The sequence below is a fragment of the Rhinatrema bivittatum genome, chromosome 2 (assembly GCF_901001135.1).
Source record: "Rhinatrema bivittatum chromosome 2, aRhiBiv1.1, whole genome shotgun sequence".
NCBI classification, from domain to species: Eukaryota; Metazoa; Chordata; class Amphibia; order Gymnophiona; family Rhinatrematidae; genus Rhinatrema; species Rhinatrema bivittatum.
Window position 1 is genome coordinate 42367103 of NC_042616.1, and position 14921 is coordinate 42382023.

Sequence of the window (14921 nt, forward strand, 5' to 3'; positions counted from 1 at the left end):
AAAGTAGTCCAAATGCCTGTAACTAAAAACTCACCTGAGCTAAAAAATTCTAACTTATCCCTATCAATTAAAAAGCAGAATAAAAATACAATCAAAAACAAACTTTGAAATGTTTGTATGCTAATGCCAGAAGTCTAAGAAGTAAGATGGGAGAATTAGAATGTATAGCAGTAAATGATGACATAGACTTAATTGGCATCTCAGAGACATGGTGGAAAGAGGATAACCAATGGGACAGTGCTATACCGGGGTACAAATTATATCGCAATGACAGAGAGGAGCAGTCGGGAGGAGGTGTGGCGCTTTATGTCCGGGATGGCATAGAGTCCAACAGGATAAACATCCTGCATGAGACTAAATACAAAATTGAATCTTTATGGGTAGAAATCCCTTGTGTATCAGGGAAGACTACAGTGATAGGGGTTATACTACCGTCCACCTGGTCAAGATGGTGAGATGGACAGTGAAATGCTAAGAGAAATTAGGGAAGCCAACCAAATTGGTAGTGCAGTAATAATGGGAGACTTCAATTACCCCAATATAGACTGGGTAAATGTATCATCGGGTCACGCTAGAGAGATAACGTTCCTGGATGGAATAAATGATAGCTTTATGGAGCAAATGGTTCAGGAACCGACGAGAGAGGGAGCAATTTTAGATCTAATTCTCAGTGGAGCACAGGACTTGGTGAGAGAGGTAACGGTGGTGGGGCCGCTTGGCAATAGTGATCATAATATGATCAGATTTGATTTAATGACTGGAAAAGGAACAGTGTGCAAATCCAAAGCTCTCGTGCTAAACTTTCAAAAGGGAAACTTTGATAAAATGAGAAAAATTGTTAGAAAAAAACTGAAAGGAGCAGCTACAAAAGTAAAAAATGTCCAAGAGGCGTGGTCATTGTTAAAAAATACCATTCTAGAAGCACAGTCCAGATGTATTCCACACATTAAGAAAGGTGGAAAGAAGGCAAAACGATTACCGGCATGGTTAAAAGGGGAGGTGAAAGAGCTATTTTAGCCAAAAGATCTTCATTCAAAAATTGGAAGAAGGATCCAACAGAAGAAAATAGGATAAAGCATAAACATTGGCAAGTTAAATGTAAGACATTGATAAGACAGGCTAAGAGAGAATTTGAAAAGAAGTTGGCTGTAGAGGCAAAAACTCACAGTAAAAACTTTTTTAAATATATCCGAAGCAGAAAGCCTGTGAGGGAGTCAGTTGGACCTTTAGATGATCGAGGGGTTAAAGGGGCACTTAGAGAAGATAAGGCCATCGCGGAAAGATTAAATGATTTCTTTGCTTCGGTGTTTACTGAAGAGGATGTTGGGGAGGTACCCGTAATGGAGAAGGTTTTCATGGGTAATGATTCAGATGGACTGAATCAAATCACGGTGAACCTAGAAGATGTGGTAGGCCTGATTGACAAACTGAAGAGTAGTAAATCACCTGGACCGGATGGTATACACCCCAGAGTTCTGAAGGAACTAAAAAATGAAATTTCAGACCTATTAGTAAAAATTTGTAACTTATCATTAAATTCATCCATTGTACCTGAAGACTGGAGGATAGCAAATGTAACCCCAATATTTAAAAAGGGCTCCAGGGGCGATCCGGGAAACTACAGACCGGTTAGCCTGACTTCAGTGCCAGGAAAAATAGTGGAAAGTGTTCTAAACATCAAAATCACAGAACATATAGAAAGACATGGTTTAATGGAACAAAGTCAGCATGGCTTTACCCAGGGCAAGTCTTGCCTCACAAATCTGCTTCACTTTTTGAAGGAGTTAATAAACATGTGGATAAAGGTGAACCGGTAGATATAGTATACTTGGATTTTCAGAAGGCGTTTGACAAAGTTCCTCATGAGAGGCTTCTAGGAAAAGTAAAAAGTCATGGGATAGGTGGCGATGTCCTTTCGTGGATTGCAAACTGGCTAAAAGACAGGAAACAGAGAGTAGGATTAAATGGGCAATTTTCTCAGTGGAAGGGAGTGGACAGTGGAGTGCCTCAGGGATCTGTATTGGGACCCTTACTGTTCAATATATTTATAAATGATCTGGAAAGAAATACGACGAGTGAGATAATCAAATTTGCAGATGACACAAAATTGTGCAGAGTAGTTAAATCACAAGCAGATTGTGATAAATTGCAGGAAGACCTTGTGAGACTGGAAAATTGGGCATCCAAATGGCAGATGAAATTTAATGTGGAAAAGTGCAAGGTGATGCATATAGGGAAAAATAACCCATGCTATAATTACACGATGTTGGGTTCCATATTAGGTGCTACAACCCAAGAAAGAGATCTAGGTGTCATAGTGGATAACACATTGAAATCGTCGGTTCAGTGTGCTGCGGCAGTCAAAAAAGCAAACAGAATGTTGGGAATTATTAGAAAAGGAATGATGAATAAAACGGAAAATGTCATAATGCCTCTGTATCGCTCCATGGTGAGACCGCACCTTGAATACTGTGTACAATTCTGGTCGCCGCATCTCAAAAAAGATATAATTGCGATGGAGAAGGTACAGAGAAGGGCTACCAAAATGATAAGGGGAATGGAACAACTCCCCTATGAGGAAAGACTAAAGAGATTAGGACTTTTCAGCTTGGAGAAGAGACGACTGAGGGGGGATATGATAGAGGTGTTTAAAATCATGAGAGGTCTAGAACGGGTAGATGTGAATCGGTTATTTACTCTTTCAGATAGTAGAAGGACTAGGGGACACTCCATGAAGTTAGCATGGGGCACATTTAAAACTAATCGGAGAAAGTTCTTTTTTACTCAACGCACAATTAAACTCTGGAATTTGTTGCCAGAGAATGTGGTTCGTGCAGGTAGTATAGCTGTGTTTAAAAAAGGATTGGATAAGTTCTTGGAGGAGAAGTCCATTACCTGCTATTAGGTTCACTTAGAGAATAGCCACTGCCATTAGCAATGGTTACATGGAATAGACTTAGTTTTTGGGTACTTGCCAGGTTCTTATGGCCTGGATTGGCCACTGTTGGAAACAGGATGCTGGGCTTGATGGACCCTTGGTCTGACCCAGTATGGCATTTTCTTATGTTCTTATGTTCTTATGAAAATTATCTGGTGAAGCTAAAGGAGATGAGGAAAGAAAATCAGGTTGATGAAAGCTTAAATGGAAGAAAGGATTACCAGAGAGGTAAAGTATGGAGACAAAACTATTTTCAGATATCAGAGATAACAAAAGAAGGCCAGTAGCGACACTGTCAGTAGGCCTGACATTTGGCCTTGGCTGTGCACCTTCCTATCGACAGCAGCGGGGACCATGTTACACTGAAATTATAGTGCTTACCATGGCAGAGCGAGGCTCTTTAAATTGTGGGGCCCAAGGCAGTCACTCCTGTTCATCACCCATCCCCTCCCCCCTGCAAAGGACAGCCCTAACTGTAAGATCGAAAGGAGATGTTGAAAAGAACCAAGGGTCCAGCTGACCCTTTTTGGACAGAGTTATTCTTTTGTACTAGCAAGGCTACATTGCGCCAAAGGTTGAGCTATGCTAAGGGTTAAAATAAATTAGGACAGAAATGACTAACTTTTCCTCAGGTCTGTGCCATTTGCCTTAGTCTGGGACACAACTTCTAGCAGCTCAGAAAATACAGATAAGAATTAGCTGAAGTTTGTGGTTGACCCATGTATCTTTAAAATTAGCTATAGCATTGAGGAAACGATACAGATATCCTCAGACATGGCCAGGCTGCAGGTACTGGATTTTGGAAAGTCCTGTATGGTCCAAAATACTAAGACAGAGGTGTGCAAGTGCCCACGACATCATAGATGAGCCCCTCATGTAGTCTGTGGGCTAATGACCTTTCTGTACCTGCCCAGTGTGGAAAGTTCCAGCGCCTAAGGGCCCCACTGAAGTCTGTTCTTTTTTGAATATAGAGCCGACCTTTGATTTTGTAGTCAAACAGATGCTTCACACTTCTGGATACCTCACTGTGCTAGGCATGTACACCTGTAAGTCCTCAAGAACCAAGTGATCTTCATGTTCCACCATTGCATGGTTTTCTATATAAACCCTGTGCTAAGTACTAAGCCTCAGATAACTTTGATCCACTCCATTTCTTTATGCTGTTACAGTCTTACTATAACTCCTGAGTGCATGATCCTTGCCTCACATCCAGGCTGGAGAAGACATCCAGTGGACCCAGACTCCCATGACAGAGTAATGGAGCAAGGAGGAAGGAGAATGACAAAATATCAGAAATGCTAAATATGCTAGGCATGCACACCTATAAGTCCTCAAGAACCAAGTGATCTTCATGCTCCACCATCGTATGGTTTTCTATATAAACCCTGTGCTAAGTACTGAGCCTCAGTTCAGTGTTCACTAAAGATCTTGGAGAAGGCCCATTGTCAGTTGGCAAGAGTACCAATGGAGGTAGGGTAGATGGCACCCAATTTACAGAAGAGTGTTTGGGTGAAACTGGCAAACAAAGTGGACAAGGCCACAAGGTCAGATGAGATACATCCCAAGATACTAAAGGAGCTCAGACAGATGCTGGCAGATCTGCTGAAGGACTTGTTCAATAGGTTCTTGGAGACTGGAGTGGTGCCACAAGACTGGAGAAAGGTGGTTGTGGTCCTGCTTCACAAAAGTGATAGCCGGGGAGGAGGCTGGAAACTACGGGATGGTTACCTTTACCATGGTGCTGGAGAAATTAATGGGGGACTCTCCTAAATGAAAGGATAGTGAACTATATACAATCTAGTGGGTTGCAGGACCCAAGACAAACTTGGAAGTTCTAGATGAAGGTTCTGTCAAAGCAAAACACTATTGTTTTGACTGGGTGACTAAAGAATTAGATCAAGGAAGACCGGTCAATGTGGTTTATTAATTTTAGCAAGGCTTTTGACATGGTTCCGCATAGGAGGCTCATGAATAAAATGAGAAGCCTGGGATTGGTCCCAAGGTGGTGGAATGTATTACAATTGGCCGACAGGTGACAGCAAGCAGTGGTAAATGGAAACTATTCTGAAGAGAGAAGGAAGATAAGTGGAGTGCCTCAAGGACATATTGTCCATCTTTTTAATTCAGATGGATTATAGTCAATTATATTCATAATAATCCTGATATACTTAATCCAGGATTTACCCTTGACATTTCAAAGAAATAAATCGAAGAATCTGGATTATATTAAATACATGCTATACCAAGTTTTAGATTTTTCTTACAGCTGATCACAATGAAGGCCATATTCAGAAGCATTTAGCTGGATAACTCAGAAGTTATCCAGTGAAATGAAGATTTGGACACTTATCTGGCAAAATTATAGTTCGATAACTTTTTATCTGACTACATTTTGGCTGGATAAATTAGGGGCATTCTGGATGCATAACTTGGAGGAGCTGAGTTAGCTAGATAACTTATCTAGCTAATTCTGATATTTAGTTAGCTGGTAAAGTTATCTGGCTAACTTTGGTCAGCCCATACACCTGTCCTAAAATTAGCTGGATATATTCAGTGGTGCAGCTGCCCCACTGAATATTTAGACTAAGTTAGGAGAATAAGTTTATCCAGCTAACTAGATGAACATGGACCTCAATGGATTTATTTAGAATCAATTGAACTTTGGTTCCATGTGCTCCTCTTTTGTTGCCTCCTTTTCTTTCACAACTTGTGGATTCTCTGATGGTTTATGAGGTATGTCTTCCGACTAAAGCTTTTATCACACTCAGTACATGTAAATGGCTTCAGTCCTGTGTGGATTCTCTGGTGGCTTGTAAGGTTTGTCTTCTGACTAAAAGTATTACCACATATAGTACATGTAAATGGTTTCAGACCAGTGTGGATTCGCTGGTGGTTTATAAGGAGCGTCTTCTGACTAAAGCTTTTTCCACATTCTGTACATATAAATGGTTTCACTCCAGTGTGGATTCTCTGGTGGTTTCGGAGGCTTGTCTTCCAACTGAATCTTTTACCACACTCAATGCATGAAAATGGTTTCACTCCTGTGTGAATTCTCTGATGGACTGCAAGATTTGACTTCCGGTTGAAACTTTTACTGCACTCAGTACATGTGAACAATTTCTCACTAGTTTGAAGTTTTTCATGCCTTGTGAGATCTAAATTGTTACTGAGGCATTTTCCATTCTCATTACATGTAAATGATTTTAGTTCTGTCTGAATTCTCCGGTGGACTGAGAGTTCTGACTTTTGATTGAAATTTCCACTGCACTCAGTACATGTAAACCGTCTCTCACTATTGTGTTTTTTCTGGTGCATTGTGAGAGATGAATTCTGACTGAAGCTTTTACCACACTCAGCACATATAAATTGTTTCTCTCCTGTGTGATTTCTCTCATGGTTTGTGAGGTGTCTCTTACATTTGAAACTTTTACCACACTCAAGACATGTGAACAATTCCTCAGGCAAGAGTAGTTTATTTGTAATGAAGTCATTTCCACATGTAATGCATGTTAATTGTTTCTGATCTGTATTGATTTTCTGGAGAGATAATCGTTTTCCTTTGTTCATGAAGCTTTTCTCACATTTAGAACATGAAAAGGATCTTTTTTGTGTGTACATTTTCTGGTGCAAGTCTAATTCTTCTCTCTTGCTGAAGCTTTCATTTGATTCCATACTTAAAAATAGTCGTTCATTAGTATGGATTTTCCTCTGAATTACATTTTTAACAGTCAGAGTTTGAAACTGGTCTCCATCCTGTGTGCATTTTTTGGTATTGTGTGAGATCTGCTGTCTGATAAAATGTTTTTTCCCATTCCGAACAGGACAATAATCTCTTTCCTTCTTGACATTTCTTGTCTGGTTTCTCTGCTTTTCCCCTCTGTGTGTGATATTACTGGCTCTTTCCTCATATTCATTAGAATTCTCAGCTGAGTCTCCTGTTGAATTTCTTTGCTTCTTTTCTGAGTTGCTTTGACTCCTGCAATTTCTTCCCCAGTCAGAACAGGAAGAATCATTCTCTCCATCTCTTCCTGACATTACCTTGTTCTTCTCTGGATTCTTACTGACTTTCCAGTGATGTCTGTCTGTATCACTGTTTATGGGATAATCGTTTTCTAGACAGAAAAAATACCCACATTGAGCATTATTATGTTTTCTGGAAAAACAGAATAAGAGATTCTTGAGAGTCTGAACTCTAGTTACCTCAGACTTAAACAGGGAATAATGTTTTTTTATATAGAAACATAGAAATGACATGAGAAAAGGACCAAGTGGGTAGACTAGATGGATCACTGAAGGTCTGTATCATATCTCCCCTGCACCTCCTCTCTCCAGGGAGTACATATTTAGGTCCTTTATCCTCTCCTCATAAGTCATTTGATAGAGACACAGCCCCCCCCCCCCCCCCACACACACACACACACACACCGTTTTTGTTGCCCTTTTCTGGACCGCCTTCATCTTGTTTCTGTCTTAAGATACGGTCGACAGAACTGAACACAATACTCCAGGTGAGGCCTCACCAAGAATCTGTGCAAGGGGATTATCACTTCCTGTTTCTTACTGGTTATTCCTCTCTATGCAGCCCAGCATTCTTCTGGCTTTAGCTATCGCCTTGTCACATTGCATCACCGGCTTCATATCGCTAGACACTATCACTCCAAGGTCTCTCTCGTGCTCTGTGCACAACAGCCCTTCATCCCTCCATCATATACAGCTATTTTGGATTACTGCTCTCCAGATGCATGACTCCGCACTTCTTGGCATTGAATCCTGTGTGACTGAAGCCTTTAATAGAAACCCCAAGAGTGATTAAAGAGATCTCCAGAGGAGCTTGTGAAGGGGTCGCTGCACTTCCCAGCTGCTCCTTCCACTCTTCATCTCAGCAGTTTTACCCAGACCATCTTATTCCTGCACTCACCTGAGCAGCTGCTTCTCCCATTTTCTCTTTCCTCTGAGCTCGGCTCATCCCTGATGTACGGTTCCTCCCCTCGTTCAATGTGGGATATAATATCAGGGCTGATGGATGTAGAGCCTGATCCTGGGGGAGAAATACTGCATTAGCTTTCCAATCACTGTGAATGTGAGTTTTCTAATTTTAGGAAACTGAAAAGTTTCCATCCTGCATACACTCATCATCAACAACAAAAATATTCAAACATTTGGTAACAGAGGCACAGTGCATCTCAGGAAAGTCACATAAACTTTCCTTAGTCATCTTTATAGCCTAGCTGCCACCATGAAGAGTGCAATATATAATGCATCTCATCTTAAAATGCATAAATCTCATTATCTCATAAAAATAGGGAAGTAATGTTTAATTTCATAGCATTTTAGTATGAACCATATAATTTTAGCACAAATAATGTAACATACACGTAATGTATTTAATGCATACTAAAAGTATTTAGCACGTGATAAACAAAACATTTTGAAAGATACAGCACACCTCTACCAAAAAGTCACTCTCTATCTCCTGCCTTTTCTGCTGGGTGTAGTGTACCACATATGATCAGGAATTTAGGAAACCATGAAGGCAACACATCTGGAGACAGAACAGACTGTTGCCAGTCCTTTGTCTTGTCGATCTGTGGCAGAAGCCAGGGGAGAGGCTCTTCATGGACTGAAGGGGTCCATGAAGCTGTTTTTGGTGGCCATTTGCTCGGACAGACGGACCTCAGAGTTGCAGGCGCTGTCTTGTGGGGATCCTTTTCTTCGGATTTACGACGATCGGGTATCGTTATGTACGGTTCCGTCCTTTGTCCCTAAGGTGGTTTCAGCCTTTCACGTCAATCAAACTGTGGAGTTTCAGGGGTTCCTTAACTGGTCCCGGGAGTCTTCTCAGAACAGAGTCCTTCATCTTTTGGATATGCGGCGCACCTTATTGCGTTATCTGGAGGTTACCAATGACTTCAGATGTTCTGATCATTTGTTCGTTCTCTTTGGTGGCCCAAAGAACGGGGATAGGACTTTTCAGCTTGGAGAAGAGACGACTGAGGGGGGATATGATAGAGGTGTTTAAAATCATGAGAGGTCTAGAACGGGTAGATGTGAATTAGTTATTTACTCTTTCGGATAATAGAAAGACTAGGGGGCACTCCATGAAGTTAGCATGGGGCACATTTAAAACTAATTGGAGAAAGTTCTTTTTTACTCAACGCACAATTAAACTCTGGAATTTGTTGTCAGAGGATGTGGTTAGTGCAGTTAGTGTAGCTGTGCTTAAAAAAGAATTGGATAAGTTCTTAGACGAGAAGTCCATTACCTGCAATTAATTACGTTGACTTAGATAATAACCACTGCTATTGCTAGCAACGGTAGCATGGAATAGACTTAGTTTTTGGGTACTTGCCAGGTTCTTATGGCCTGGATTGGCCACTGTAGGAAACAGGATACTGGGCTTGATGGACCCTTGGTCTGACCCAGTATGGCATGTTCTTATGTTAAAGCATCTAGGGCGACCATATCTCGGTGGATTAAGGAAGCCATTTGCGCAGCATACATAGCCCGAGGGCAACAGGTGCCTTTGGGTCTCAGAGCTCATTCCACCAGGGCTCAGGCTACCTCCTGGGCAGAATGTCAGTTACTGTCGCCTCAGGAGATCTGTAGGGCGGCGGTGTGGTCGTCTATTCACACTTTTATGAAACATTTCCGAGTGTACGTTAAGGCTTCTGATGAACCGTCCTTTGGGGAGAGTGTGCTTCTTGTGGGTCTTTCGGGTTCCTGCCCAGTGTAGGGTGATCTGGGTATGTTCAGGAAATGAAAATTGGTTCTTACCTGCTAATTTTTATTCCTGTAATACCACAGATCAGTCCAGAGGCCCACCCCTTTCTTTAGATACCGAAAGACTGTCTTGGCCATAACCTGCTTAAGTTTTTTATTGTTGAAGCTCCTTTTTTTGCAGACATGATTCATGGAGCAGTTTTTAGCAGTTGTTCGGTCTGCTTTTTTGCCAGTGACAAAGTGGTAGTCTGGAAATTTGGTTGGGTGCTACCCTTCGTTATTTAGTTCCATTAGCATGGGCTTGGGTACAGGTCAATACCTTGTGACTGCAGGTGGCACTCTCGTTATGTAGCAGTGCCCAAAGTTGTAATTGTTCTCCAACTCCACACTCTTAGGGATACACAACCCACTTTTCTGGACTGATCTGTGGTATTACAGGAACGAAAATTAGCAGGTAAGAACCAATTTTCATTTCACAGATGATGGCAGATATGGCTTGCAAAGCACATCTAGTCTTACATATTTGACATTTTATGCAATGCCATAGACCCTCAATTGATCTCCAGCTTTCCTTGCATTTTTTTTTTTTTTTAATAACTAATGGTCCTTAATGCTTATCTGTTACTGGGAGGCATCCACCAGGTTCTCTCTATATAAATATTATTTAATGTTACTCCTGAGCTTATTATTACCTCTTATTTCAGGATTTCCTTTCTTTTTCAATATTTATACCTAGGGAGAGAGAACCCAACTCCTCCCCTTCTTTAATAGCTGCTCTTCCAGTCCCAGTACTGGGAGTCCTAGGAAGCTCCTGCCCTCAGGCTTAAACTTTCTAGTCTCTATCTACTTTGGCTGTCCATAGCTGGAATAATAATGAAGAGCAAGGGAACATGTCCCAGGTGCAGAATCACACATGAAGGAGTACACAAATAAGCAGCTCCCTCATGCATGCCACAAATGTACACAAACCCCTGGCACCCAACACGTCCATCATCATGGTGAAGGAATTAAACCCTCCCAGCCAGTCATTTCATCAAGGGGTAGGATTCATGGAAGAACGATAGACCTTTTGTTTTGGCGGGATTAAGTGTACATTTATTATAACCCACTATATCCCCACTGACACAACCACATGTGACATCCACTCTGTCCTGCTAAGACCCACTAATACAGTCAGATGTTACTTACTTTTTACTCCCTGGTCATCTTGCTTCTGTTGTATATATTCAGCTGACAGGAAGCCAATTGATCACTTCAGCACTTGCTCACTTTCTCACTTTTTACCAACACAGAAAAGGAAGCTCTCACACTCAGAATTTTATTTTCCATAATATCCCAGGGCTGCTAATAAAAATATAAAATTCTCCCTTACCCAGAGAGATCAGGGTCCCATAATTCTCCATCATCACATTCTTATAAAGCTCCTTCTGCCATTCTTCTAAATCCTGCCATTCCTCCTTGGAAAAATAGATGGCGATGTCCTCAAAGATTACTGGGACCTGAAACACAAACCCTTCCACACTCAGCACCTTTTGCATCACCTTCATCAGGAGTCCTCCCAATGCTGGGGCTCAGCAGGACAAGGAGAGTTTTCCCTGCATTTGTAAATCACAGGGAGATATCAGAGATCTCATTTTCTAGCACAAGGTAAATTCTACATGGAATTTATTAATTCTGAGGCAAAATGTTTGAAGGCTGCTGCATGCATACATTAATTTGCATAAATTAAGGATGTAAATTTATTTTACATTATAAAAATATAGTAGTTTTAAACTTTTCTGTGTCTAGATAGTTAATTCATTTTTATGCTTTTGTTATATATATGGAATACAGGAAAGAATTATATAAATGTGATCAATGTTTCTTGGTCCATCCATCTGTGGGCATTTATGAGTTATGTTTTGTGGCTAAGTTGTAATTTTTTTTAATATAACTGTGTATGTTACATATACACACACCAAACACCCTCCACAGACGCATACACATTTCCCGTCCCTCCTCCAACAAACACACACACAAACCTACGTACATGTCAGTTGAGGATCCCAAAATATAATTTTTTGTATTTGTCTATTTAGCTCACACCTTTTTATTGCTAGCCCAAGGAGAGTTACAACCAAGTATTGTAGGCATTTCCTTGTCTGCCAACAGGTTACAACCTAAGGAGGGAATTTTCAAAGGAGTTACACATGTAAATGTAACATACTATCGTAGTAATTTTCAAAAGACATTTACCCATGTTAAGTGCACTTAATGCAGGGAAAACCTAGTGACAATTCAAGGGTATATATTGTTACAATTTTCAAAAGGCTGGTAAACTGCATTTACACATGTAAAATCCAGTTTTAAGCCTGTAAATCCTTTTGAAACTATCCCCTTTGGTTGAATTAGAGGCAAAGGAGAATGAAATAGTTTATACAAGATCACAGGGACTGGCCATGGGATTTGAACTATGGCTTTCCTGCTTCTTAGCTGGCTGCTCTAAGCACTAGGCTATTCCTCCACTCCTTTTCCGAGTCCTTGATTTGGTAAGGGTCCTGTTAAAATCAGAACCGATCCTGCAGTGTCCCAGGTTAGAAAGCTGCAGCACTATTTGTATAGAGAGAGGGCAGGAAGTTGGGGGCAGTCTCCTACCTGAGCAGAAGCTCCTGCAGGCATTTTCCTCTGCTTTCAGGATTAGAAATGAATTGAGGACTCTTGCGCTGGCTGGGGAAGAACTGAATATTTGCCTCTTGCAGTGAAGGGGGAGAAAGGGAGCTCCAGCTGAAAGGCTGCAGGAGAGAAATTCTCTTTTTCCCTTCCTTGCCGGGCTCTTTCCTAGGTTAGAAGCAGAGCAACTCCGCCTCCTGCCCGGCGCACGCGGATGACGTCAGGAGGCAAAAGGCGGGAGCGAGCTGTAACCCGAGACCCGGCAGTGCCAGCGAGAGGCTGCAGGGACTATTCCTTCTAATGTAGGAAAACTGCAAAGAAGAAGAATTAGAGCTGATTTATTTTTAAATGTGGCAATGGGAATTTAGCGATTTTTTTTTAAATTTAAATTCTGCAGTTTTTTTTATTTTGGCCTGTTCTCGTCGTTCCTCCCCACTATTATTAATTTAATTTAAATATCGCCTGTCAAAATAAATTGTCCAGGCAGTTTACACTAAAATAAACATTTAAAAAAAAAACCCATTCAGGATATAAATAAATACAATCAAAACACAATGAAACACAGCCAAATACAGAGTCCGGCATTAGGGAAAGCTGATTCTGCCACATAAATTGTCAATAATCATAATCCTGGTTGAAAAATCATGTTTTAACTGCTTTCCAAAATAAAAAAAAAATAGTTCTGCTTGATTGTGTAAAGGAAGGCTATTCCAAAGAAGGGGAGCTTGGTAAGAACATGAAGACTTTTCTGGTGTAGTCTAACCTAATAGCTGAGGGAGAAGGGGATAGGTAAAAGACCCTTCTGAAAAGGCTTTCATTTCTGTTTCATTGGTTTTAATCTCCTCCCACAGTTTCGCTTGGTGCTTCCCTTGTGTACATGAATGTGCTTGGTTAAAAGTGAAAGAAATGTATTTAATTTCATTTTGTAATCTCTTATCCCCCTCGGGTAGATTTTTGCACATAAGCATGCCGTGTCCATTTTCTACCATGCTCACGCCAGCACACGCATGGTGGAAAATCCATGGGCCGCTCACATATGTGGGGGTGGCACATGCAAGGGGGGGATTTTTGCGTGGTGATGCTCCCCAGTTCCCTCCCCCCCCCCCCCACACCTAATCTCCCTTACCCTCTCCTCCCCCTAAACCCTACTTTTTTTCTTTTTTCGTCTTTTTTTGCAATTTACTTCAGCTCCTGAGCCCACCCCTTGCAGGAAGCCCGGCACTTGAGCGCATACCGGCCTTTACACGAGTGGCCGGGCCTTGTGGAAAATTGGCTCGATGCACGCAAGACCCGACCACGGGCATAAGGGCTGGAATTTACGTGTGCAGCCGGTGGAAAATCCGGGCTTCTGTTCTAGGTGATTAAAAACAAGCCACACACATATATATAAGGACCTTTGTTTTCAGTTTTTATTTTATTTTGCCTGCAAATTTCAATGTTAGAACGAAAAAAAAGTGAAAAAAATGACTTTGTTATAACACACAGGAGAAAAATAAGCAAAAAATAATTTTTTCACTGATTTCATTTTTGTTCTAACATTGAAATTCCCAGAGAAAATAGAACTGAAATCAAAAGTGCTTACATATATACAATATTAAGTAATCACACAGTGAACTCCATTTTCTGTGACACAGGAATAGCCTCTTGGTTAGAGCAGCAGGCAGTAACGGTTCAAATCCTGCTGCCACTCCTTTGGTTAAATCATTTCATCTTCCATAGTCTCAAGTACAAACTTAGGCTATGTAACTCCTGGGTGGGACAGATCCTTGAGCTGGCACGGCACCCAGGGGCACATAAGAAAAGGATGGACCCTTTCTGCACACAACTCTTTTAATGTCTCTGTCTCTCCCTCACCCCACAGATAGCTTAACACTCTGATTCCCAGGATTGCAGTGGTGGGAAGAAACAATAGCTCCAATACCCACTTTCTGCAATACAAGCCCTTGCTCTGTCCTCTGTACACAGCACTGATAATTCACATTGCCTCTGCGTCCAATAAACACTCTGAGAAGCAGAGTGGTTTCAAACTTCTTTACTGAGAGTTGATTAGATGACTGAATAATGTTTATTAGCTTCAGTTCAGATTTCAATTAAAGTCAATAAATAATAAGACAGCAGAAAGATTTATAAAGCTTGCTGCTCCACTTCTTTAGCAAAGTCTCTTAACTCTTCTGGAAGTCCTTTTATTTACACTTGAAATCCTTCTTTTCCCAGTTACTCCAAATACTCAGATCTCCCCACTGAAGGTGGTTAGAATATAGTCCCCGAAATGTAATTAAACCAAAGACCCCGTTTCACATTTTTCCCAAAGCTTATTAAATCATTTAACTCCTTACAAAGTACCAGATGGACACTTTTTACTCTCCCTTGTATTCTACCTGAGTTAGCAGCAACAAAGTTCTTGTTATCTTCAGTACCTTGTCACTTTGTATTCTCTTGTTTCCTTCCCTTTATGCCATTGGCAGGGATCCTCTCCTTCAGCTGCAATCCTCCACACATCTAGTTGGCCACTAGATGTCACTAGGTCCCTGTAGAGAACTTTAATATCAACCTGGAGGATCTGGATTGGATGCCTCAACCCTATTTGTCCCAGCCATTTTAGAACACCTTGGGA

At 41.2% G+C, this 14921-nt stretch overlaps 1 protein-coding gene across 1 annotated transcript; it reads right to left on the reverse strand.

Moving 5' to 3' along the window:
• Positions 1–2993: 2993 nt before the first annotated feature.
• On the reverse strand, positions 2994–12558 carry LOC115085926 (gastrula zinc finger protein XlCGF26.1-like). The gene is made up of 4 exons (XM_029592470.1): positions 12293–12558; positions 11031–11157; positions 7857–7976; positions 2994–7050 (listed from the first exon to the last, which is right to left on the reverse strand). Exons 1-4 carry the CDS (start codon positions 12314–12316, stop codon positions 5639–5641), a joined length of 1683 nt encoding a protein of 560 aa, XP_029448330.1. The 5' UTR covers positions 12317–12558; the 3' UTR covers positions 2994–5638.
• Between the last annotated feature and the right edge of the window lie 2363 nt (positions 12559–14921).

Bases quoted from the DNA above. Each gene is read 5' to 3' on its own strand.
- LOC115085926 (XM_029592470.1), bottom strand. From the start codon at position 12,316: ATGCCTGCAGGAGCTTCTGCTCAG. The intron at 11,158-12,292 runs GTAGGAGACTGC...TTTGTGTTTCAG, and splicing joins CTGCAGGAGCTTCTGCTCAG to GTCCCAGTAATCTTTGAGGA. The intron at 7,051-7,856 runs GTGAGTGCAGGA...TTTTCTGTCTAG, and splicing joins TGGGAGAAGCAGCTGCTCAG to AAAACGATTATCCCATAAAC.